Source organism: Electrona antarctica (genome assembly GCF_951216825.1).
Source record: "Electrona antarctica genome assembly, chromosome: 9".
NCBI classification, from domain to species: domain Eukaryota; kingdom Metazoa; phylum Chordata; class Actinopteri; order Myctophiformes; family Myctophidae; genus Electrona; species Electrona antarctica.
Window position 1 is genome coordinate 43298708 of NC_136790.1, and position 24724 is coordinate 43323431.

General features: G+C 43.9%; 1 protein-coding gene across 1 annotated transcript in view; it reads left to right on the forward strand.

The window, feature by feature from the left end:
* Nucleotides 1-19970, forward strand: part of syn2b (synapsin IIb) — a gene marked incomplete at both ends in the record, with an annotated part of 144393 nt that extends 124423 nt beyond the window's left edge. Inside the window, 9 exons of the mRNA XM_079510387.1 lie at nt 1636-1698; nt 2590-2732; nt 3083-3157; nt 5284-5386; nt 11081-11290; nt 13479-13542; nt 18049-18383; nt 18855-19378; nt 19811-19970. Coding sequence (XP_079366513.1) covers nt 1636-1698; nt 2590-2732; nt 3083-3157; nt 5284-5386; nt 11081-11290; nt 13479-13542; nt 18049-18383; nt 18855-19378; nt 19811-19970 — 1677 coding nt within the window. The remainder of the gene's footprint in view (nt 1-1635; nt 1699-2589; nt 2733-3082; nt 3158-5283; nt 5387-11080; nt 11291-13478; nt 13543-18048; nt 18384-18854; nt 19379-19810) is intronic.
* Nucleotides 19971-24724: the final 4754 nt, after the last annotated feature.

Sequence of the window (24724 nt, forward strand, 5' to 3'; positions counted from 1 at the left end):
GGTCTCCTCCCAGTGGGACGTGCCTCAGGGACCTCCCTAGGGAGACGCCCGAGAGGCATCCTAACCAGATGCCCGAACCACCTAAGCTGGCTCCTTTCCAGGCGAAGGAGAAGCGGCTCTACTCCGAGTCTCTCCCGCGTGACTGAACTTCTCACCCTATCTCTAAGGGAGATAGAGGTAGACCTCACAAATCATGTTCATTAAAAATATTCTATAGTCTTCTTTCACTACAGCATACCGGTACTATATTAGTCATTACTCAATCGGCATCAGTGTTGTTTTTGGCAGCAGATTTTGATTTTAGTTTTAGTCATTAGTCTCTTGAATAGTTTTCACTTAGTTTAGTCACATTTTAGTCACCTGGAATGTTTTAGTGTTAGTCTAGTTTTAGTCGACTAACTATCATACGATTTTAGTCCACTAAATCTACAGTTGATTTAGTCGACTAAAATGTATTTTGGCGGGCCTCGATGCCGTTGTAATGACTGATTTTACACTTGCTGAAAATAGCCGATCTACAAGCTCACAACGCGCTCACAACGCGTCGCGCTACGACCCGTTGTGGGCTTGTATATCGGCTATTTTCAGCATGCAACTAAGTGTAAAATGACTTATACTGGATCTCTTGTCCACTAGTCCCTTCCTAACATTTTAGTCTAGTTTTGATTTGTTGACGAAATTGTCAATATATTTATATAATTAGTCTTACTTTTAGTCACCATAGCTTAGTTTTTATTTAGTATCCATTTAGTTTTCGTCAGTGAAAAAAGGTAGTCGACGAACATTTTTCGTCATAGTTTTAGTCGCTACTGTACAGTAGGCCTGCTGTATATGCTCACGCATCTTCAATATGTCTTACCTCGGTTAATTAATACTACTATGTGGAGATAAACTGTTTGTTGTTGTTATTGTTGTTTTTTATTGATCTCTCTCCTCTCTCTCTCTGTCTCTCTCTCTGTCTGTCTGTCTCTCTCTCTGTCTCTCTCTGTCTCTCTCTCTCTCTGTCTCTCTCTCTCTCTCTCTCTGTCTCTCTCTCTGTCTCTCTCTGTCTCTCTCTGTCTCTCTCTCTCTCTCTGTCTCTCTCTCTCTCTCTGTCTCTCTCTGTCTCTCTCTCTCTGTCTCTCTCTGTCTCTCTCTGTCTCTCTCTGTCTCTCTCTCTCTCTCTGTCTCTCTCTCTGTCTCTCTCTCTGTCTCTCTCTCTCTCTCTGTCTCTCTTTGTCTCTCTCTCTCTCTCTCTGTCTCTCTCTCTCTCTTCTCGCGCCCCCTCTTCTTCTTTCCTTTCGCTTTTTATGGAGAATAACAAAGACGATGGAAAAAACTAATTCCACCCACTGTTTCCCAGAACTAAACCTCTGATGTGACAATAAGATAATTCTGAATTCTGGTTATCTTTGTCCTATCGTGTGGATCACGCCTTCCATTGATGCTGAAAGTAACAGTTACGATGCAAGGGCATTGACAACTCCATTTCAGCCACAACATTATTTTTCCAAATATCAAATTCAAAGATTATTTGTGTCCTGTTCAACAAATGTGCAGCAAAGCAGGTTACTGTTTGGTTGATAAATCTGTTCGGTATAATGTTCTGCCATTTAGTAACGTTTGCCATTTTTCTCATGTGTTTTTCTGACTCAGATTACCACACCAAGCTTCCCAGTAGTGGTCAAGATTGGACATGCCCATTCTGGAATGGGAAAGGTAACGCTAGTTCACTCTGTTTAATGTCTTTTAAAGCCCAATTTCAATCCAACGTTTAATAGGTCGTTTCAGAGTACAAGGACTCTGGCAGTAAAAAATCTACTTAACATTATTAAGCTTAGTTTTAGGAACTGCCAAGACTTCTGTTCCGAGGTCCAGAGGCTGCGTATTAACTTGTTGTGTGAATACATTATCCAGGCTGTAGTAAACGCCCAGTAGTTCAGTTTTCAGTATTACTTTCTTTTATTAGAAGTCCTCGGGTGACGATGAAGTTCTTTTATTTGAAGTCCTTGGGTGACGATGAAGTCATTGTTGCGGGTGTCATTATCCTGACCCATTACATCAGTGTTTCCCAAACAGTGGGTCGGTGACCCTTTTGTGGGTCCCCACACAGACGTGCGCAGATCAAGTTCAGTCAGGAAACTCAGTGCGGTTGCCACTAGTGGCTGTTCATTGGGCCGCCTCAGCATCATGTTCTCATTCACATGATTCACTTCATCCAAATCACACAATAATTCCACCATCTTCATACCGGCTATTTATACTGGAGGTTTGCACTGCTCATCTTGCTTGCTGCTGCACACTGATACTGCTGCGCTGCTGTCTGCTTAAACTTTTGCTGGTCTTGCCTCTTCTCTTGGCCAGTTCACACTGTGTAAAAGAGACTTCAGTCTCAATGTGGTTTTTACTGGTTAAATAAAGGTTAAATAAAATAAATAAATAAGTGAGTTTGTTCTGACTGAATTAATGCTCCGTCGTATACAACGTTGTCACACGCCGGAAAAATAGCCGATCCGCGTCACGTCGTTGTCGAGTTTTTCTCCCGTCATAATTATGGCGAACCATAAATTGGGCTAGACTCTGACCGTTGTGTCTGATGTTGTGCCGTAGGTGAAAGTGGACAATGTGAGTGACTTCCAGGACATTGCCAGTGTGGTGGCCATCACTCAGACCTACACCACCACGGAACCCTTTGTAGATGCCAAATACGACATCAGAGTCCAGAAGATCGGCGCCGACTACAAAGCATACATGTGTGTATACACGCGCTGTGTGTCTGTGGTGATTTTCACTGAGAAACCAAACCCATTAAGTTACAGTAAGACCTGGAACACATCTGTGTCACCTTAGCTATTAACCACTTAAAGCGTTATTTTATCCCATTTTGGGCGGGAACCCCTTTTGGTGTTTTAAGCATTCTGTTCTACTTTAGCTATTGAAAAATGGGGGGAGAGGGGAGTTGCACCACTCAGTTCACACAGGTGTGATTTTTATTACAAATCTAACTGTGTGTGTGTGTGTGCGTGTGCGTGTGCGTGTGCGTGTGCGTGCGTGCGTGCGTGCGTGCGCGTGGGTGCGCGTGAACTGTTTCCTCTTTTTCCAGGCGAACATCCATCTCTGGTAACTGGAAGAGCAACACTGGGTCGGCCATGTTGGAACAAGTAGCCATGACTGACAAGTGAGCGCTGCACTGCCTCATCTAGAATGCACAGATTGTGTCACACTTGTCACAGCTGCTGAGCCACAAATATGACAGCCATGCAGTCGGTCACTTCAAGGCAGGGACGTTCAGCTCCTAGCTTAGCCTGATTATCAGACTGTAGCTTTCTTGAAGCTTCAGTCTGACATTGTCTCCTGTCTGAGCGATTTCAAGGGGGAGGGGATTAGAATTTCCCTCAACCCTCTGTGTGTTGCGCTGCGTGATGACGCTGAAAACGGGACTCGGCGCTGATTGGTTGTTCGTTAGACCCACCCCCCCACCACCGATTCTCATTGGAAAATACATTTTTGTACCGAAGAAATGATAAGTTCACAGTGCAACACCAGACCAAGAGACGCAGTCCACTCAGAGAGTGGGCGGGGTCTTTGGGCTAGATCCAGGCTACTCCTAGCTGCCCTTTTACCCGTCTGTAAAACAACTGCCCTCTCCAGACCACGAATGCAGCATTTACTAATGGTGAAAGAAATGCAAAATGCCACTCTTTTCCATGCCGGAAGGCAGCGTTCAGGAGAATTGCCTTTTTTCCTTATAGTCTCCTGAACGTGAACGCAGCATTTTGCGTTGAACAACTTAGTTTTTTTCCCGAAATTCATGTCGTATACACCTGCATCTCCACTAGCTAAAGAGTGCTGGGTTACGCCCCGAAAATAGCTGATCTACAAGCTCTCAACGTAGATCTGCTATTTTTGCTATTTTTGTCCAAAAGTGCCCTCTTATACCTGCCTCTCTAACACTCTCTGCATGTCCCTGCTTCAAGGGGCAAGAAAGTGGCCGCGCACTCTGGTAGTGCCAATATGACGCAGAGTGAATAAACCAACGTTTCGGCAGGTATAAGTATAACCATGCCTTCTTCAAGTCTAAAGGGCCTTGCAAACGGGGAGCGATAAAACGCGCCTATAGTTCATTTTCAATGAGACCTGCGTTTTTGCTCGGAGAAGTCGCGGTGCGGCAACGCAAGCGTATTTACGTGAGCGCGGTCCCGTGAATTTGTTGTGCGCGTGCTAGTTTCGTGCACACTAGCTTTTTTTTTACGCTTGCGTTGTCGCGCCCCTCTTGAGCAGACCTGTAGCAGACCTGTCGTTGATCCAGGCAACAACGTGTGCGTTCCTTGCTCCCCGTTTGCAAGGCCCTTAACACTTATTCATAGAATTCTATCAAAAATGGCGTGGAAATATTCCTTACTATTGAGGGATTTATTTCTTTTGGTCACTATTTCACAAGCATCAGTCTCTCAGTAGGTACCCAAGCAGGCAACCATGTCAATTGTTCACAAGTTACCGTCGCTGTCTTAATTGGAAACCTATTCTTCACCCCGTCTCTCTACTACTGTGAGCCGGTCTGTACCATCTGAGGGGAATTATGCACCAGTTGTAGCTTTATGTGTTGCTGTCATGAATTATATAATACGACCCTGAAATTTACATGTGTCACTATCAGTGTTGTGAACACATTTGTGAACACATTTCCTTAGAAATCTGTATGGATTTACAGAAGGAAGCTTGTGTTACAGCTTTCACGAGAACAGAAGTACATCTTGTGTAGTGCATAATGATCGCTATGCATTGTCACTGCCAGTAATAGATGACATTTCTAGATAATGCAAATTTTAATGACTTTTTCAATGAGAGAGGGTCAATAATAAGCGACAATCATCAGTTTGAAGTAGAAGCATTCATAAACCGAATGATTCGGTTCTATGGAAAGAGCACATCTGAAACCCATTCATATTGCTAATTGACAATATCTTGGACATAATATCCTGGCTAGGTAACTACAACCCACGGTTGAGGAATTCTATTCAAATGTGAAACTCTGCCAGTGGGTGATTACAGTGTGTGATTAAGTGTGCAGGTACAACAAAAGGTATTTTCCCTCACAATGTCCAATTTTCTTAAAGTCTTGTTAACATCATCAATCAACATTTTTGCTATTTGTTATTTATAAACAAAAAGAGATCGAATGCAATAACTCTTGTTAGACCTTTAGTATTAATGCCTGTGTATCTCTTGTTGTTGTGTCAGGTACAAGCTGTGGGTTGACACCTGTGTATCTCTATTGTTGTGTATCTCTTGTTGTTGTGTCAGGTACAAGCTGTGGGTTGACACCTGCTCAGAGATATTTGGTGGGCTGGATATCTGTGCTGTCAAAGCCATCTGTGGCAAGGATGGCAATGACTACATCACTGAGGTGAGCGGAGTGGGCGGACGGACGGACGGACGGATTGACTGATTCATAAAGAATTAAAATGAACAGCACATGTGCGCGTGGGAAGGAATCATTATGGTATACTCTACAAAAAACCTAGAACACACCACTGCTTGTATTCTATCATAATCCTTTGACATAGCCTGTTATTTGGAACAATTGTCAGTGAGAATATGAATAGACTTGAATGGATTGTAATCTTAATTTTAGACTGTCTACCCAAGAAACACCTTAATCCATTTCTACCCCGACAACACATTACCAATCAGACAGTTGAAGTCTGATCATGCTCCTATACTCCCATAGGTCTGCAGAATCTATATACTAGACTGTAACTGATTATGTTAATGCAAATCAGACAAATGAAGTCTGATCATGCTCCTATACTCCCATAGGTCTGCAGAATCTATATACTAGACTGTAACTGATTATGTTAATGCCAATCAGACAAATGAAGTCTGATCATGCTCCTATACTCCCATAGGTCTGCAGAATCTATACTAGACAGTAACTGATTATTTTAATGCAATGTGCGGTGATTTCCCATCTCCCCCTGTGTGTGTGTGTGTGTGTGTGTGTGTGTGTGTGTGTGTGTGTGTGTGTGTGTGTGTGTGTGTGTGTGTGTGTGTGTGTGTGTGTTTTCATCTCCCTGTTTGTATCTTCCATCTCTTTCTTTTGCTTTCTCCCTTTGTCTTTCTTACTCGGTCCATGGGTTGTGTTTCCTAGAAGGCTTGACCACAATGTCAGTGCATTCACACACAGTGCACGCAGGTTGCTGTGTCCATGTTTAATGTCACATTATATTCACACCCATGCACACCCACACAGAGGGGATACACACACACACACACACACACACACACACACACACACACACACACACACACACACACACACACACACACACACACACACATTGATTGATTGAAGAATTTATTAATCGTTTACCCGCCAGGAACATAGGAATATTAACACGTAGAATCTTGTAGCCTGCCACAAACGGAAAAGCCGTTTTAACAGCGATGTATTCATTAATGCATGTTTTAATACGATCGTATCGAAATCTACCGTCCGTTAGCTTTGTTATGCTTCTGACACAATGGGCGCGGCCATTTTGAAAATGCGCGCGCATCCACTAACATTGCCGGCTCTGTTTTCAGACGGCTTTATCTCACAGAAGCGACATTGCAGAGGACGCTTTGTCCCAGACAAGCGTTTTCAACGGCCTGTAGCAGGCGCTGTGATACTCGCGGTCCACTTTTTCCACCACCGACCGAGAGAACGAGCACCAGCTTCGTCAACACACACGGAATGGTTTCATAGTAAAATGCGATACGGATATTTGGCTCTTCAAAGTAAGTGTCACGCGTGATTAAACCATGGCAATACGCAATCGAGGGATTAATTAATGGCGGCAGGCTAAGAGTTAACAGTTTGCAGAATTACAGTACATTTCAAGCACAAACTCAATACAAAGGCTGTTAACTGTGAGTGGACGACCCAATTAAGCATTACACTTGTTTCCAATAGGGTCCACCATGTTCAAATCATCAAAACATTTAGAGACGTACAAATAGACACTTCTATAGACAGAACAGGAATTCATCATAAAGGAGGTAAAAAGGGAAAAGAAACATATACAGTGAGGGAAAACAAGGGGTGGGCGGTGGGGGGGATTCACGTTCAGCTCCGTTAATTTGTTTGTTTTCCTTGGACACACACACACACACACACACACACACACACACACACACACACAGACACGCGCTTCTAGAATGAGACTCCCAACACACAGACATGTGGGCAGGGCAGTTAATGGAAAATGAGGATCTTGTTTTCATTGGTGGACAGTGCATGACAGCTGCCCACTATACACTCATTTCACTGATGTAATATTCAGGTTTTCTCTTTGACTGAATGAGGTGAATAGCACAGTGGTTTTAACCCGTTTCATATCAAGGCCCATTATTTATTTGGCATTTGAGCCACGGACCACCATTAGATGACATATTAGCCTCTCAGACCCAGAATGATTTGTCCACAATTCCATGCTGTATTGATGTGGTACCATGGGAGAGATAACAGGCGTTGATCAAAACAGAAAAGGAACTGGTCGGAATAAGAGTGTTCCTTCCACGCGCTACGTCCGGCCGAGGAAACTCCCCCCTGTCAGGTGAAAAGAAGCAGCTTGGACTCCTCATGCATAGAAGGAAGCATGAGGTCAGTCCGCTGCCCCCCCCCCCCCCCCCCCCCCAGGTTGGCAGAGGAAGTGTAGCGCCCGGGAATACATTAGATAATTGACACTGGGTGAAAAAATGGGTTGCAAAATTGTGGGATAAAAAATATTAATAAAAAAAAGATAACAGTTCTTCTACATTCTCTATAATTGTTTATAGAATTTCCATTTGGTTTAATTTCACGCTTTAAATTGTAGTAGTAGTTTTTTGTTCAGTCATCACTCATCACGACAACAACAAAAATCGAAATATCTGTCGGGTAGAAACTAGCCTAAAATATGTCCAAAATATAACATTTCAGTAAATGAGCACAATACTGCCTCATCAAAGTTGCTATGGTGACTTTATATACTTGCATGTGTGTCCTTATATTATCCTCACTTTAGACAAACACAGCTTATAGTGGAGTTAGGAGGTTTTTGAGCATAAATGTGGATTTAAACAAATCCGTCTGACTTCACCATTCAAAAAAAGAAAAAAAAAAACTACCGGTATCTCCAAAGTTGGAGTTGAGTGGTTTGACTGACAGCTTGAGGATCCAATGAAGTTGTTCACAGTTCAGAAGAGTGACCACTGTCCAGTAGCAAGTCACTGTGGTCCAGTGATGTGGTATTATCCCTCCCATCACGTCTCTGCGAATTCTGCTCCCTCCTTATAATGAATGCATTTTTACAGCGCTATTCCAAGTGCTCAAAGCGCTTTACAATGGTTCATTCATTCATACATTGGGAGGTGATATGAAGCGGCGAACAGTCAACGCCAGCACCAACGCCTCACTTACCAGTTACCACATTCACACACCAATGGTGGCAAGCTCACACCGACCGACTCATTGGAGGCAATGTGGGGTTCTGTGTCTTGCCCAAGGAAACTTCGACATGTGGACAGGAGGAGGAGCCGGGATTCGAACTGCCGACCGATGGCTCATTGGGCGACCAACCTGCTCTACCTCCTGAGCCACAGCCGACCCTTATAAGGTCGTCCTTCCTGCCACAATGGTGCAGTTGCATTTGTAGGACGGTTACATGGTTCAATTCCCAATTCTTGTTAACACCCCGAACGCCCAGGGTTATTTAATCCATTAAATCATAGCGCACAGCGATTTATAGTTGCGGAGCACATTTAGCGACGGACCGGATGCTATCCCGGATGTCGCTGAAGTAGCTTGATGTAGCCAAAACACTCTTGATGCGATCGACAACAACGGGAGGTATGATTAATTCTAACGCGACTAGCGACGGGACTGCGATGGGCCGTCTAACACATAATCTTTTCTTAGAATTGGACGGAATGATTTAGATCAAGAGTTATTCACGTTTTAAGATTTTCGATCTCGTCGGCTAAAATGGGGGGGAACATTTTCGATGACGGAAAATAACATTGAATGTTGCGCAACATACGCTCCCAGCCTGTGGAGCGATGCGATCGGTTTTGATATCAATAATCTCCGTCCTTTTGATCAATCTCCGTCCTGAGCGCTGGGCCTTACTAATTGATTGAACGGAGAACTCCGTCCTTGCCGCTCAGGGTGTTAACGAGCTGGTGAAGCATAAAAAAATAATAAAATAAAAAAGCCACCCCTTTGATCTCCGCGGAAAAGTGGTCTGGAACTATGGATGCCATAAAGATGGCCCAATGACGACCGGAATGACCGCTCCTGTGGTTTTTGATTGGTGGTCAAGGTCAAGAGATGCCATTGATTTTCCTCCCATGCACCTGTCCTGCATGCAGAGCAGGCTTGATTGCAGCAGTGATCAATGTGATTGAACCACATGAACCCCAGCAGTCCTATTCCGGGGTGGGCGTCTTGCATAGGCGAACATTCGACAGGCTGTGAGCTTGTAGATCAGCTATGTTCAGCCAAGACAGAGGGGAGAAAAGGAAGGAAGGGACCAAAATATAGACCCCTGGGGGGTTTGTATAGATTTATTAAGGTAAAAGTACATTATTGGAATAGCTCCATGGACGGAATTTAATGGACTGATCTTTCCCAAAATGTGTAGCCTAGAGAAAGAGATATATTCCATAATGTATTTGTGTGTGTGTGTGTGTGTGTGTGTGTGTGTGTGTGTGTGTGTGTGTGCGTGTGTGCGTGCGTGCGTGCGTGCGTGCGTGGTGTGTGCGCGCGCGTGCGACCGTGCGTGGTGTGTGCGCGCGCGTGCGTTCATGTGTGTGTGTGTGTGTGTTCTCCTACAGTATCTTCCCTGATGGATGATAATCCCCCCCCACCCCCATCCCTCCCCGGCACCAAAGAAAGTTTGGTTGCTATGGGGATATGTTCTTAAGGAGGCTTATTGAAAACACTCTGAGGGTGGCCTGTCCTTGCATCGCCATAGAAAAATGATGTTGGTCCGCCGTGTGCTCTGGTGGCTCCACTCCATGCAGTTGATTATGACTTCTGGCTGTGGTGGTGACACATCGCTGCATCGCTCCAGGACTTATTATATGAGCGTTACAAATGGAACTCAGTCCCCTGCCAGACCCTGAGAAAACATAATCATCGTTCCAGGGTTCTGTGCAGTATTTCCACACTGCTTATTCTAAGTGCAAATATCAAGGCCGGGATTTGTGCCATTTAAAAAATATACTGTATAACACACCCGTGTGACTGTGAAGTGAGGGGTGCTCTTATCATCATATATCACAGTCTGTGCTCAGCCACGGAATGTGGCTCACTTCTGTGGACTCTAAGGTTCACTTCTGTGGACTCTAAGGCTCACTTCTGTGGACTCTAAGGCTCACTTCTGTGGACTCTAAGGTTCACTTCTGTGGACTCTAAGGGCCCTATTATGCATGTCTTAAGTACTAGGTCTTATTACTTAACTTAAGACCTGGAGGCGTGATCAATGCCATTTGGCTATTCTGAGTGGCCAAACAGCATTGACCACGCCTCCAGGTCTTAAGTTAAGTCATAAGACCTGGTACTTAAGACACGCATAATAGGGCCCTAAGGCTCACTTCTGTGGACTCTAAGGCTCACTTCTGTGGACTCTAAGGTTCACTTTTGTGGACTCTAAGGCTCACTTCTGTGGACTCTAAGGCTCACTTCTGTGCACGCTAAGGTTCACTTCTGTGGACTCTAAGGTTCACTTCTGTGGACTCTAAGGTTCACTTCTGTGGACTCTAAGGCTCACTTCTGTGGACTCTAAGGTTCACTTCTGTGGACTCTAAGTTTCACTTCTGTGGACTCTAAGGTTCACTTCTGTGGACTCTAACATTACACCTATAGCTACATGTATTTTATATTTACATGTCGATTTCAGCTCTGACATTTATTTCAGACATGCTCTTAATCTAATATGTGAAGAGTCTGCCTGTGCTATTAACTAATGTTGGATTAAAAACAACAAAAAACTAAAATGCTCCTCTCCTGAACAGTATAGTCTTGACGCCCATGATGACTGCCCCTGTAATCAAAATGTCCTCCTCTGTCCTCCAGGTGGTGGGATCATCTCTGCAGCTCATCGGTGAGCACCAGGCAGAGGACAGGCTTCTCATCTCCGAGGTGGTCCTGTCTAAGATGAACCAGGCGCTGGCTGCCAAGGCTGGGTCCGCCCGCTCCCCTGCAGCCCGCTCCCCTCAGGGCCAGAAGCCCACCACTGCCCGCTCCCCTCAGGGCCAGAAGCCCACCACTGTCCAGCCCCAACAGGTAAACGAAAGCGTTTCTTGCGATTCTCTCAGTTTTTGTTTCACTACATTTTGGTTTTTAATTATTATAATCTCAAAACATTTTCAAAAAAATTATTTTCTTTTCTCCAGTAATGTCATGATGAAATGAAAGAAAGATCAGAGAAATTCCATAAATTAGAAGAAATATTGAAGACGATAGCCGATCTACAAGCTCACAACGTGGCGCAAAGCGACACGTTGTGAGCTTGTAGATCGGCTATTTTCACTGTAGTCTGGCTCCCCGGGGAATCATTTCTGTTTTGGGTCACAGGCTGAAAAGTTTAGGAACCACTCTTATAATGGATACCACTGGAATTATTGTATTATTGTATTTAAATTGTCTATATAATTAAAATAGACAATTTTGATACGTATAATATGGATGAATGTGTGTAATTATATGGGAAAGTATTTGGGTGGAGCGGACGTAGAATACGCACATCGACAGGCTGGGTGCTGGGCTAAAGAAACTTCAGTAGGTATTGGATGGAGACCGCACACCACAGGTACAAGAAAGACGTTCTTTATTGAAAATTCTGACAACGTTTTGATCTATTTGATCTTCATCAGGTCATGTGAACATACACAAAAGTTTGTACTTTTATACTCAGGGAGTGCCCTGAGTATTTGGGTGTACATATATATAAAAAAAACTGAAGAGAACTCTTCTTAGAAGAGTAGCTTAATTAGCACAGAATACAGTGAGTAATTTCAGTTCAACTCACGAATAGATTTAACCAATATTTATTATAGAATGAGAATACAAGTGTGCATATAATATATTATCTTGGCGTCATCAAACACCATCATTAAACATTAAGAGCAGGGAGATAGAGATACAATAAACCCCCCATGGGGAACATAAATAACAGAGCCCACTGGTGGTGCTGGGGTGGTGGTGGGAGCAAACATCACAACAACCAGGAACCATAGCAGAAGGAAGGCAGGAAGAGCATGCAGACTAGTGAGCTTAAGTAGCCCGCCCAATTGGTCAGCTGACTGCCACATCAGCGAATGATGTGTGGGTCTTGCACACACTGAATACACTCACATAATGCAGCATATTAACCCCTTGAGTATATGTATGCGCCCTTGAGCACAGCATGAAACCCCTCGAGTATATCTGACTGAACTGACTCCACAAGCTACGTATCATTTACAGAGGGGTGGGAGTTTATAAGTTTGACTTCTCACTCCTTTTCGGATATGCTTAGATTTCTTTCTTTCTTTTATTTTTCCTTTTATTTCTTCTTGCTATATTTTAACTATTTATTTGAATTGTTTTTCTTACAAACAAACAAACACATTATTGAGTACAGTTTTTACAAACGCAACTGCATAGAGTTCACGTCTCAAAGCCATTCTCACAATCGGCCAATACATATACTCATATACGATATACTATTAAATTGAATTTGATTTCCTCAAAATGCATATCTGCAACAGGCCTTGATTCAAGATACAATATCTTTTTATTGTTACATTACATATTACACAGTATATGAGTACATGTACATGGTCGAATATGACATCAAGGTACACCCCGTTCCGTCCCACTTGTGTCCCACACAATCGATAATTCTGTCCTTCAAATGGACACTTTGGATCTGGTCACCCTAATAGGCCTATCTCACAGAATTTCCCCCGCCCCCTTTCCACGCCCCCTTTCGGAGCTAGTGGTGATAGCGTGACTTCACTCCATAGACACTACATGTTAACAGAGGTCATTTAAGAAGTCTACAACTTTTGTTTTCTCAAGGTAAGGTTTGTTCTATCTGTTCGAGCTGATTTACCATCTTGTTTGCTTCATAATAATATTGGTCTGTCACATTTTTACATTAGGAAATGTACTTAGATTCTCCAGAGAAAAAAACGTGTCAATGATAATGTTAAATGACACCACTAGCTACCGGAAGGGGGCGTGGAAAGGGGGCTGTGAGATAGGCCTATTGTAAAGAAAAAGGATGCTACTGTATTTTGTTTTTTGTTCCGTTTTATGAGTCCTATATGGTGTAATGATGTGACTTAACTACTGAACAGCCCTTCCAATGAAGCTCTCTCTCTCTGTCTCTCTCTCTCTCTGTCTCTCTCTGTCTCTCTCTCTCTCTCTCTCTCTCTCTCTCTCTCTCTCTCTCTCTCTCTCTCTCTCTCTCTCTCTCTCTCTCCAGAGCGTCCAGAAGGAGGGTGTGGTGGATCCAAACAGGACCCCTGGCCAGCGACCTCCTCCTCAAGGTTGTCAGAACACTGTTCACCCTCAGTAAAACACAGGAGCTAGAGAGATTCTATTACTTATGTGGTTTGGGTGTGTGCGTGCGTGCGTGCGTGCGTGTGTGCGTGCGTGTGTGTGTGTGTGTGTGTAATACTCTGGTGAATTACTGTTTTAGCTTGTATCACTTTCATGGATTTCAGGTTATGTCCTCATTTATATAGAAACAAAACATCTATTGTAATGTAAATGTAAAATGACGACATCAACTTTATTCAGGGGAAATATAAAGGTATATAATAGAACACAAATATAGCTTTAAATACTGCGAAAGCATCACAGCAAAAACACCAACTGAATTTACTATTAGGTCGACGTTTCGGTCGATTCGACCTTCATCAGGACAGACAGTGTCTGACAGTGTGCGGGACCTTTTCTTTGTTTTTAAAAGATACCCTTTTTAATATATGCTCTATTGCCCTACGTACCGGTCACTACTAGCCTTCTGAGGTGTGCCTCAGCCTTTTGCTAAAAAAAACTTTCTCTGCCTTACAAATATTGCTTCTATAGAAGCGAACGTACATGTCATGGAAAACCAGTTCGATTGGAAAAAGGTGCGCTCGGGTTTCACCGTCGGAGGCCTTGAAGGTGACTCGAGCCACGAGACACCGCCGCCCGCACCGCCCAGTGAGCTAAGACAATCGAGTCGCCGTGTCGAGCCTTATTGCGGAGTCATGTTTAGTCGACTCAGCGCCGTCCGAGTTATGTCCTGATTAGCCACCGAATCGCACGTCATTGCAGGAGGTGAACTTGAATAAAACGAGCAGTTCTTTTTTTCAATTTGACTTGTTTTTTCAATTGTAGGCTAATGTAACACACACACACACACACACACACGATGTACTGTAAGGCTTAATTGTTTTCAGCTTGGCTTCTTTGGTAGTGTGGTGGTGTTTGCGCTCTGGGCTGTTCTGTTAAGACTAAAATGTGCCTCATGGGAGCAATTGTAACTGCTTTTAAACTAAAGGACAACTTTAGGTTTTTTTTCAACCAAGGTTCATGTTTTAGGTTTGTTATTAGAGAAAGTCAAAAGATGAGTGTTTTTTTTTTTGTTTTTTTTGACACTTTCTTTTATTTTAGCCCGAGGGGGGTGGGGCATTCGAACATGGGGCTAAATACATGTTTTTTTACAACATTTTACAGCGATTTATTTGTTATTATTTACCATAGTCCTACTAGTCCCCAGGAAATTACAACTAGATCACAGGATCTACTGAATGTGAAGGTAGAGGTGCTAGGGGGCTGCCATACTGTCTGTCGTAGGCTAATATGTCAGTGTGTCACCTCCCCCTTCACATTCAATAGATCCTGTGATCTTTTGTGGCCAGATGTAATTGTATAGGGGCTAGTAGGACTATATAGTAAATATTAAAAAAATAAATGACTATAAAATACACATATTTCGCCCCATGTTCGAATTCCCCCGCCCCCCTGTCAAAAATAGCTAAAATCTCTAAAACGAAAGAAAGCATTTACGCTCATCTTTTGCTTTCTCTAATAACAACCTAAAACATGAACCTTGGTTGAAAAACAACTAGTCAATTTAGAAGACCAAAAGCCATTTTTCTATCTGGGTGTGGTAACTAACTTTGTGTCTGTGTCCTGTGACTCCTGTCCATGTCAATGTAAACATGTTTGCATGTTCAATTTGTTATCTAACATCAGACATTTGTGTCAATTAATTCTGCATGGATGTGGCAAATGTGTATATTTCATTGTGTTGTTTTTCATTAAATCTGGTTGTTTTGTGTATGACAGTGTTGGATATTGTATTGTGTCTACAGCATAAACGTTTCTTTACAGAAGTCTGATTAGTGACTAATTTTGTTGATTCTAAACAGAAATATTGACCATCTCTTACGTTCGCTGCTAATGCTCAACTGTGAAAATTGAGGGCTCTTCTGCTTCCTTTTGTTTACCATATGCGTTTTTTTTGTAGCCTCTTCAGTACAGTAAATCGCTTTATCGTGAGTCTGTCCTGGTAAACACACTGGTGGTTTTCCTCTACCCAGCAATAAAGCTCCCTCTGCCATGGGATGTTTTGCATTAAGCAACAAACTAGTCTCACGTTGCCAGACTGTTGCCTCTCGAAAATTTCAAATGCTTTCATCATACAGTCTGGAGCAACGGAAGTTCTATCATGAGTATCCTAATATAAACAGAAATCATCTAAGCATATACATAGCTTGCTGCTTAGCAGAAGAAAAATAAGCTCTAATAAGTTTTGAACGGAAATGGCAGCTTCCTTACTCGGATTTCAGGAGGTTTAGTTCCACTGTTCCAGACTATAACATTCGGAGATTGTGGAATAGTTGTCTGGATACGTATGACTATACCTATAGCTCTGTCTTCGGTACATCCAACATTTACTTTAGCCATTCCAAAACGTGGTTAAGCCTATACACCTTCAGTTCAAACTCAATTTGCAAATATAACATGTCATCTTTTCTTTACCTGCATGCTGATATCTATTGTTTTGCCATGTGATACAATGGCTCCAACTCTCTCCTCTTGTTCATGTAATCATTCTAGACTGACTCACAATTAGCCAGTCTCTAAATGCTTCATTCAACTAATAGACACTCTCCCAGACATTATTACTACAACTGGGTGGAAACAATTACAGAGTAAAAAACTAAACAAAACAGGATTGCCCTTTACTTTACTCTTTAGGGTGGTCCTCCATTTTGGATTATAAGTGGCAGAGAGAGGTGGGTAGAGAGAGAGAAGGGAGAGAGAGGGGGGGGGGGTGGTCGAGAGAGAGTGGGGGTGCGAGGGGAGAGAGAGGGAGAGAGAGGGGGGGGTCGAGAGAGAGTGGGGGAGCGAGGGGAGAGAGAGGGGGGGGGGGTCGAGAGAGAGTGGGGGTGCGAGGGGAGAGAGAGGGGGGGGGGGTCGAGAGAGAGTGGGGGAGCGAGGGGAGAGAGAGGGGGGGGTCGAGAGAGAGTGGGGGAGCGAGGGTCGAGAGAGAGGGAGAGAGAGGGGGGGTCGAGAGAGAGTGGGGGAGCGAGGGGAGAGAGAGAGGGGGGGGGGGGTCGAGAGAGAGTGGGGGTGCGAGGGGAGAGAGGGAGAGAGAGGGGGGGGTCGAGAGAGAGTGGGGGAGCGAGGGGAGAGAGAGAGGGGGGGGTCGAGAGAGAGTGGGGGAGCGAGGGGAGAGAGAGAGGGGGGGGGGTCGAGAGAGACAAGGGGGAGAAAGAGGTAGGAAGAAACTGCAGGTATGGACTTATAGCCTATACTCTTAATATCAGAAATTGCAAAAAAAAAATCATTCACACCTCTTCAGAGAAAACCTGAACCTGACTCCTTAAAATGAATGCATTTATTCAAAATCATTGGACTGGTTGTAGCTTGTATCATGGCAAAAACTACATTTAACTTTGGACATGTATGTTGTTTTGCGTAAAATGTTTTCTTTGGTTTTCATGTGAGCCCCAAAGCAACCATTTGGATGCTTTAAGACAAACAGTATAATAAAATGTAAGAGTCGTCATGCACGACCATTCTGAATTATTCTGAATACTGTTCACGTGAGAAAAATGGCTGTTTCTGAGAATGGTGAATTTTCATTAGCTCTGTAAGCACTGACTGTATCAATGTAAAATGATTCTAAATCTACCAACACTATACTGTACATACCGTAATGCCAGATTACCACTACACAAACACCAATCATATTTGTCAGATACTATAAACGAATGGTATTTGTCACAGCCTTTAAAACTGTCTAGGAAACAGATCTGAGATCTGCCCTTTGTATAGGCTATACTTTGCAGAACCATTGGAAATTCATCCTAGCCCCTTAATGCTCAGCATGAACTATACTGGCTTAATTAGCTTGTACCTTTATTGTGTGTGTTTCAGTAACTGATGCCAGCCAGCCTGCATTCATTCCCTCTCCTCCTCTCCTCTCCTCTCCTATCCTCTCCTATCCTCTCCTCTCCAGCTTGTTTCCACTCCTTTCCTTCTTTTTGTCCTCTTACCATTACTCTCCTCTAATTCATTTTTTTTTAATTATTATATCTCCTTTTGTAACCATACTGCCCCCTTGTGTTTGTGAATGGGGCTTCAATACAGCAAACGCATCCAAAAACAAGCACCTTTTAATTGTATGCATATAATGTGGTTGTGCTATAGCTGTTGATTTGCTCCCATCTGGTGGTCATTGTGAGCCAAACATGCAGCGCTTGCTCCACACACAGATAAAAGTGACGAATCAAGCTGGTTAGGATTTCTGTGAATATGAAGCTTTGTTATGTGAATGGGCATGGCAAAGCCATCACATTCTGTACCATTATCTGCTTTGGACTTTTGGTGAGTTTTGAGGGTGCCTGTTTTTTTTTCTATCTGGTGCATTGAATCAACACGTGGTGGATCATAGTTTTTCTGGTCTACTTCTGATTTTCTAAATGTATTTACTTGGTTGCATGTGTTCACAATCACAATGTAACAGAACTCTTCATCTTTGCATCCTCCAGGGGCACCGGTGAAACCACAGAGTGTGGAGAAATCCCCCGATACAGCCAAAAAAACATCTGAACCAGTGCCAAAGTCCAGCCAGACCCAGAAACCTGGTCAAGGCCAAGCTCAGAAAACAACCCAGGCTCCGAAGCCGGCCCCAGTCCAGAAGGCTGCCTCAGTCACAAGACCGCCAGTGCAAAGGCCTCCTCCTCCGATGATCAGGGCAGGATCGGTCTCCAAACCAACCAGCCAAGCTAAAGCAGCCCCATCCTCTCCCAAAAAGGCAGCATCTGCTGCCCCATCCTCTCCCCCAACCAAGGCAGCCTCTGCTGCCCCATCCTCTCCCAAAAAGGCAGCCTCTGCTGCCCCATCCTCTCCCAAAAAGGCAGCCTCTGCTGCCCCATCCTCTCCCCCAACCAAGGCAGCCTCTGCTGCCCCATCCTCTCCCCCAAGAGCAGCCCCTGCTGCCCTGTCCTCTCCCCCAAGAGAAGCCCCTGCTGCCCCATCCTCTCCCCCAGCCAGACCACCCCCGTTGGCTCCATTCTCTCCCCCAGCTAAGGTAGCATCTGCTTCCCCTCCTTCCTCTTCCCCAACCAGAGCAGCCTCCGCAACCCCACCACCCTCTCCCCCGGCCAGCGTGGTGGCACCTGCAGCCTGCATCTTTTCCCCGACCAACGAAGCACCTGCTTCACCTTTCCCCGACCCATTCTCTCCCCCGGCCAGCGTGGCAGATCTAGCCTCAATCTTTTCCCCGACCAAAGAATGGCCTGCAGGCCCCCCCCTCCTCCCTGCTCCCCTCCTCCCCGCTCCCCTGCAGCCCCAGGTGGCTGCCCCGCCAACCGCTCCATCAACCCCTCCATCAGCTCCCATGACAGAGCAGCCCAAGCCCCAACCTCAGGTGTCTCCGTCTGCCTCCCCGGCACCGGGGAAACCCAAAGAGCTGCCTCCCAAACCCACCCTACCTGCCAAGCCCATCCCTCCCGTACGCAGAAATTCCAAGCCCCTTATCCAGCCAAAGCCTCAGACCCCACCACCCCCACCCAGGGCCATACCCAAACCCCAGCCTGAGACCCCTGCAGCAGCCCCAGAACCGTCTGCAGAGCCAGCCCCAGCTCCAGCCCCCGCCCAGGCTGATGAATGGGCCCCTGCAGCCCCAGCACAGGTTCAGTCCCCAGTGAAAGCTCCCCAGTCCCCACCTATGGTCCAGTCTCCCCAGGCTAAACCAGCCTCATCATCCCCAGCTCCAGCCTCCGACCCTGAGCCTGTTCCCGCTGAAGACACAGAGGCCCCAGAGGAGTCTGTGGAAGAGCAGCCGACGGACCAGCCAAAGGGCCACCCTCTGCTGAAGTAAGAGCGGTATTATCAATCAACAACAATTTCACTAATGCAGTGATTATTCTGTGACATAAAATACATTTGAACAACATTACTGAAAATATTGACAGACAGTGTTTGCTGTAAAAAAAAAAAAGAAAGAAAAAAGAAATCACACCCGTGTGAAGTGAGGTGCGCTCTTATCATTGTTCTATCATTGTTAATGGGAATTTAATCCTTTGTGTAGGACCAAACTAGCCAATTTGCTCAGGCACAAATAACGTAAATTCTCCATTCATTGTCAATAGCATTTAATGTTTGTGTTAGGACAAAACTCTACACAATGGCTGAATATAGGAGGGGGGGGGGAAGGAAACAAAAAGTGATAAGGAATGAGGAGTAATAGGTAGGGGGGTGTCCTCCTATTGTTTTCCTCCCTCCCATGTCTTCCTCTCTCCTTCCCAGTAAATCCCAGTCCCTGACCAATGCCTTCAACGCCATCAGCGAATCCCCTTTCTTCCGCGGGAGCTCCGTTTCGGCAGCCGACGGCCAACAAGAAGAAGTGGCCAAGGCCGAGACCATCCGAAACCTCCGGAAGTCCTTTGCCAGCCTCTTCTCTGACTAAGGCACAGCCAAGCTGTATACTGCAGTCATCTTCCACCCACCCACCCCACCCCACCCAGCCAGCCACTCTCCAATTGATCGATTGGCCGACTGGTGACTTGATTGACATTTAATGTGAACCAACCCGAGATTATAAACTTTGTGTGTTTAATTGTACTGTATTCCCTCTCTGTCACAGTCCCCCCCGCCCCAGCTTCTCTCAGTGGGTAAGTATCAGTGAGGCCTGATGAGTATGGTGTCGTACAGTATGACGAGCATGTAGTACAGTATAATGAGTAACATGTAGTATCCGGAACGATGCAAACACAGAGAATGATTCCATATAGAGAAATGCAGTGAAGGAGTTACGTCATTGGAATTATATAGAATGGAGAATAGAACTAGTATAGTAAAATAGAACTGTATTTATTTTGTCTTCCTCTAGATGATTCTTCAGGAGTGCTTTCTGAAGTAAACCGAGTTCTAATAGAATAAAGAATATATTATCATATATTCTATATCAGAAAAACAGAATTCTAATATAATAAGAATACAGATATTATCATATATTCTATAGTATATCATCATAACATATCTTTAGAAAGGAAAATAAGCCAAATTATACTGCCAGGAAGGAAAAAAAATCCAGAGACACTTAAAAAATAAAATAAAAGATGACTTTTGTCAGTGACATAACTCTTTCAATCTACGGATGGATTTATAAAAAAGAAGATTTTAAAGAATATAATATTTAATACTATATGAGCCAGAACTGCCCAGACTTTGCTCGGTAGGATATAGGCTACATGTTCCAAAAATGAAGATGGCCAACGTTATTGTGTCTCTGGTCTTCAGCGACTGACTGACTACTGCGCTCATCAGCGCAGAGCCATATTTCGTAGCCCCCCCCTTTCGTCCGAAAGCCTTGCAGTTTGTTGCCGTGTGAGTGAGGTGGATATAGTAGTATGTTCATCTGTGTTCAATTGTTATGCATGAAGGCTCCTCCATGTGACTCAGTGTGATGTCTCTGGAGCAGAAAGGACTTCTATCAATGTTGAGTTACCCTACGTTGCCTCTCTCTCTCTCCCTCTCTCTCTCTCTCTCTCTCTCACTGCGTGAAAAGAGGAGTTAACGGGCAATTATGGGCACTAGATTTGCCCGTAAACCTCAAGTTTAGCAGGCATATACGGTGATATACAGGTGTGATGGTACAATTCGGGAGTTTACCAGAGTTTGTTGGAAAGTTTAACGGGAGTTTCCTGTATTATACACATCCGTATTGCATGCTTTTTGCGCACTCTCTCTCTCTCTCTCTTTCTCTCTCTCTCTCTCTGTAGATGTTGTAGCCTTATCGTGAAGCTGTTGTTTTCTCACAGCTATATGTTTTAGCTGTGCAGACCATGGGGGTCAGGCGCTGTCTGAAATACTTTCAGTTGCTTTGAGTGTCTGTCCACTCCGAGAGCATGAAGAAGATTGGGTGGATTTGTTTTTAAGTGCAGGCATTTTCAGAAATTTCCCCCCGAACAAATTCAACAAATCTTCCTCGGCCCAGGGCCAAATTAGCCATTGGGCCAGTGGGGCCGTGGCCCAGGGGCCCTTGGCTCTCAGGGGCCCTTCAAGGAAACTGGATTGCGCAGAACTGGGTTTGAGGCCCTGAAATTGGCCATTGATTTAGTTAAATTTAGGTCATAAAGATGATAAAAACACGAAAAAACACAAAAATGTTGCGTGCTCACGCGCTATGGGGGCCCCAAAAACATTATCGGCCCAGGGGCCCTCATGGGGGTTAATCCGTCCCTGCCTCGGCCTAGTGGGAATGTGTGAAATTTCGGGGGAAATTGCACGTTGTGTTCATGATTTTTGGCATTTTGTTCAAAACTGACCAATCCTGAATGCTTTGGAAGGCAATCTTAGCCAATCGGGATGGAATATGGGAATTGGGACAGATCCATGTTGATCACATGACTATAGAGATAGTGTATATCGATTAGTGTGTATGTGATGTATTGTTGCACTTTGGGGGGGGGGGGGAACAATCGGATTTGTTCCGGTGTGGCCAGGCAACATTTTTAATAATCAATTCCAATGAAGTGACTGAATCCATTTCAAATAGTGACCCGGACGTCCGTGTTTGTAGCTGTGACCAGGTGATTCTCCGGTGTTTCGCCTCTCTGTGTAGCTCTTATCAGTGGTGTGGTTTCTTGATTATCCTCATTATAAAAGACATTGAGATTTGAGAGCGTTGTTGCAATAACACCTCGACTTGACCACCAGAGTGCTGTCACTCATATTATAAATAAAATATAATAGATAGTATATCATCCATACATACAGTACCTCTATAATATTATGCTCCTGTTTAAGTACCTTACTCTTACTCTCCTACATTTGGGATCCTGATAAATGTGCTCCGGGTTGCATATTGGACAGCATAATTATTCATATATGAAGTTGGTTGCTGTTGTTGTTGTTGTTTTGACACAAATACTTCCCCAGGTGTTACTAGGGCGAGCTGTCCGTCTCTTGGGAATACTGGATAACTCACCCCTATGACAACTTTGGTTATTGTTGGATGAGGATTTCGTCCATGCTGTATTTACCGTTAGGAGAGATAACAGGCAAACTGTATACATGCAGGAATTATTGTAATGCTCAGTAAGACTGTAAAACCTCGGCCACCAACCCGGAGCACACTGTAAATCCATTGGCTGGTCAGTGGTCGTCATCTTCACCTAAAGTTGTTGCCTTTCAGGTCTGTATGTGTAAAATAAATCAGTGTCTCTGGCAGTGGTGGAAACAAGTACTTAAAATGTTTTTACTTAAGTTAAAGGAGCATTCAGTGATTTGGTAACAAGATGTGCACATGCACACACTACAGTGGGGGGACACGCAACAGGCCAACAGCACGCACACCAATGCCCGTGTGCGGAAGGCCCCTCTCTATCCTGATTGGATGAAGGCTGGGCCACCTAGCCAAAAACGAAACCTACGTTTTTTTGACCCCTGGGGACAGGGAGGAACTCCTTATATGGTCAGCACACTCTATAGTAGGGTGAAATCACTGAATATACCTTTAAAGTATCAGTACTGCAATGTGGGAATAACTCTGTTACAAGTAAAAAGTCCGCAATTCAAAATGTAGACCCACATCGAGTCAAAGTATACAAACGTATTGGCAATTTGGCATCAAAACGTACTTGAAGTATACTATAGTGCAAGAATGTCTCAATTCAAAATTTCAAATGTATAAAAAAATCTTTAGAAAATATAGCCGATCTACAAGCTCACAATGTGCTGCATCGCGACACATTGTGAGCTTGTAGATCGGGGCTATTTTCAAATGGCCGAAATGTATATAGGGTTTAATGTATGTTTTGTAATAAGAATCCAAATCTATACAAAGTAGTAACTTAAAGTGGTTTTCTAATTAATGTAGCGTAAAAGTAGGCTACAATACTTGGATCCGAGGTGTATAGTGTGGAGTAGAAGTCAAATTATTGGACATTGGAAATACTCAAGTAAAAGTACAAATACCTCAACATTGTACTTATAAGTACTTAAGTATAGATGTACTTACGTTCCACCACTGGTCTCTAGCACGTATTGTAACGGGACCGTATTTCAACCCGCCGGAGTATCCATCACCAATAAGATGTTATAAGTAACTTAACAACATATTGTATTGTATTTATATGTATGTGTGTGTGTGTGTCATCTCAGGAGTTTATTTTTTGTAATAATATGGATTGATTGATTTATTTTTTTGAAGCTCCATGATTATGGTATATATATATATATTATATATATATTGTTCGGTTTGTATTGTGTTTTTAATTGTTAACGCAATACTGCTTTGCATGCACGCGGTGAGTGACAATGTTTTTTCTGTACAGATAGAAGTTAATAAAGTTGTGGTTCCATCATTCCACTAATAATTCAACAGTGAGTTATCTGTGTGTGTGTGTGTGTGTGTGTGTGTGTGTGTGTGTGTGTGTGTGTGTGTGTGTGTGTGTGTGTGTGTGTGTGTGTGTGTGTGTGTGTGTGTGTGTGTGTGTGTGTGTGTGTCGCGCTCTCACTGCTCCCCTTCTTGCATTTGTAAGTACGGTAAGTCCATTTTACTTATAAGGCACCTTATAAGTAACAAAACATTTTTACAAAGTGAGTGAAAATGAGTTGTAAACCCCAATTAGCCCTTCACTAAGTTCCTCCCCAACCCATCCTTGTCCAATAGGCACGTTAGCAGCGAAGAAAGCTTGACCTGCATAGCAACCGTTGCTAAACTATTTGGATTGGCATTGGACAATCGCTTTTTGGGGTGGGATTTAGTGAAGGGCTAATTGCATGCAGCTGATGTATTCCTGGTAGATAGGAATATAAAGGCAAAAAAAGCTAGAGAGAAAAGAGTAAGATAGATATAAGTTCCTATTGCCTAAATTATTGTTAAATACGGTATTGTGAATCCTTAAACTAACAAATTATACTTTTATTGTCGAACCATGCACTGACACTTTAGTGAAAATACTGTAGGTAGGATGCTATAATACCTGTTGTCAGAAGGTGGCAGTGTACAACAAAATACAACATTAAAAGCACCACTAAAATATATACTGCATGGCTTAGCCATTGAGTCTGTGTGTGTGTGTGTGTGTGTGTGTGTGTGTGTGTGTGTGTGTGTGTGTGTGTGTGTGTGTGTGTGTGTGTGTGTGCGTGTGAGTGTGCGCGTGTGCGTGTGTTTCAAGAAATATAGGCCACTGTAATAGCTAGGGGGAATTACCT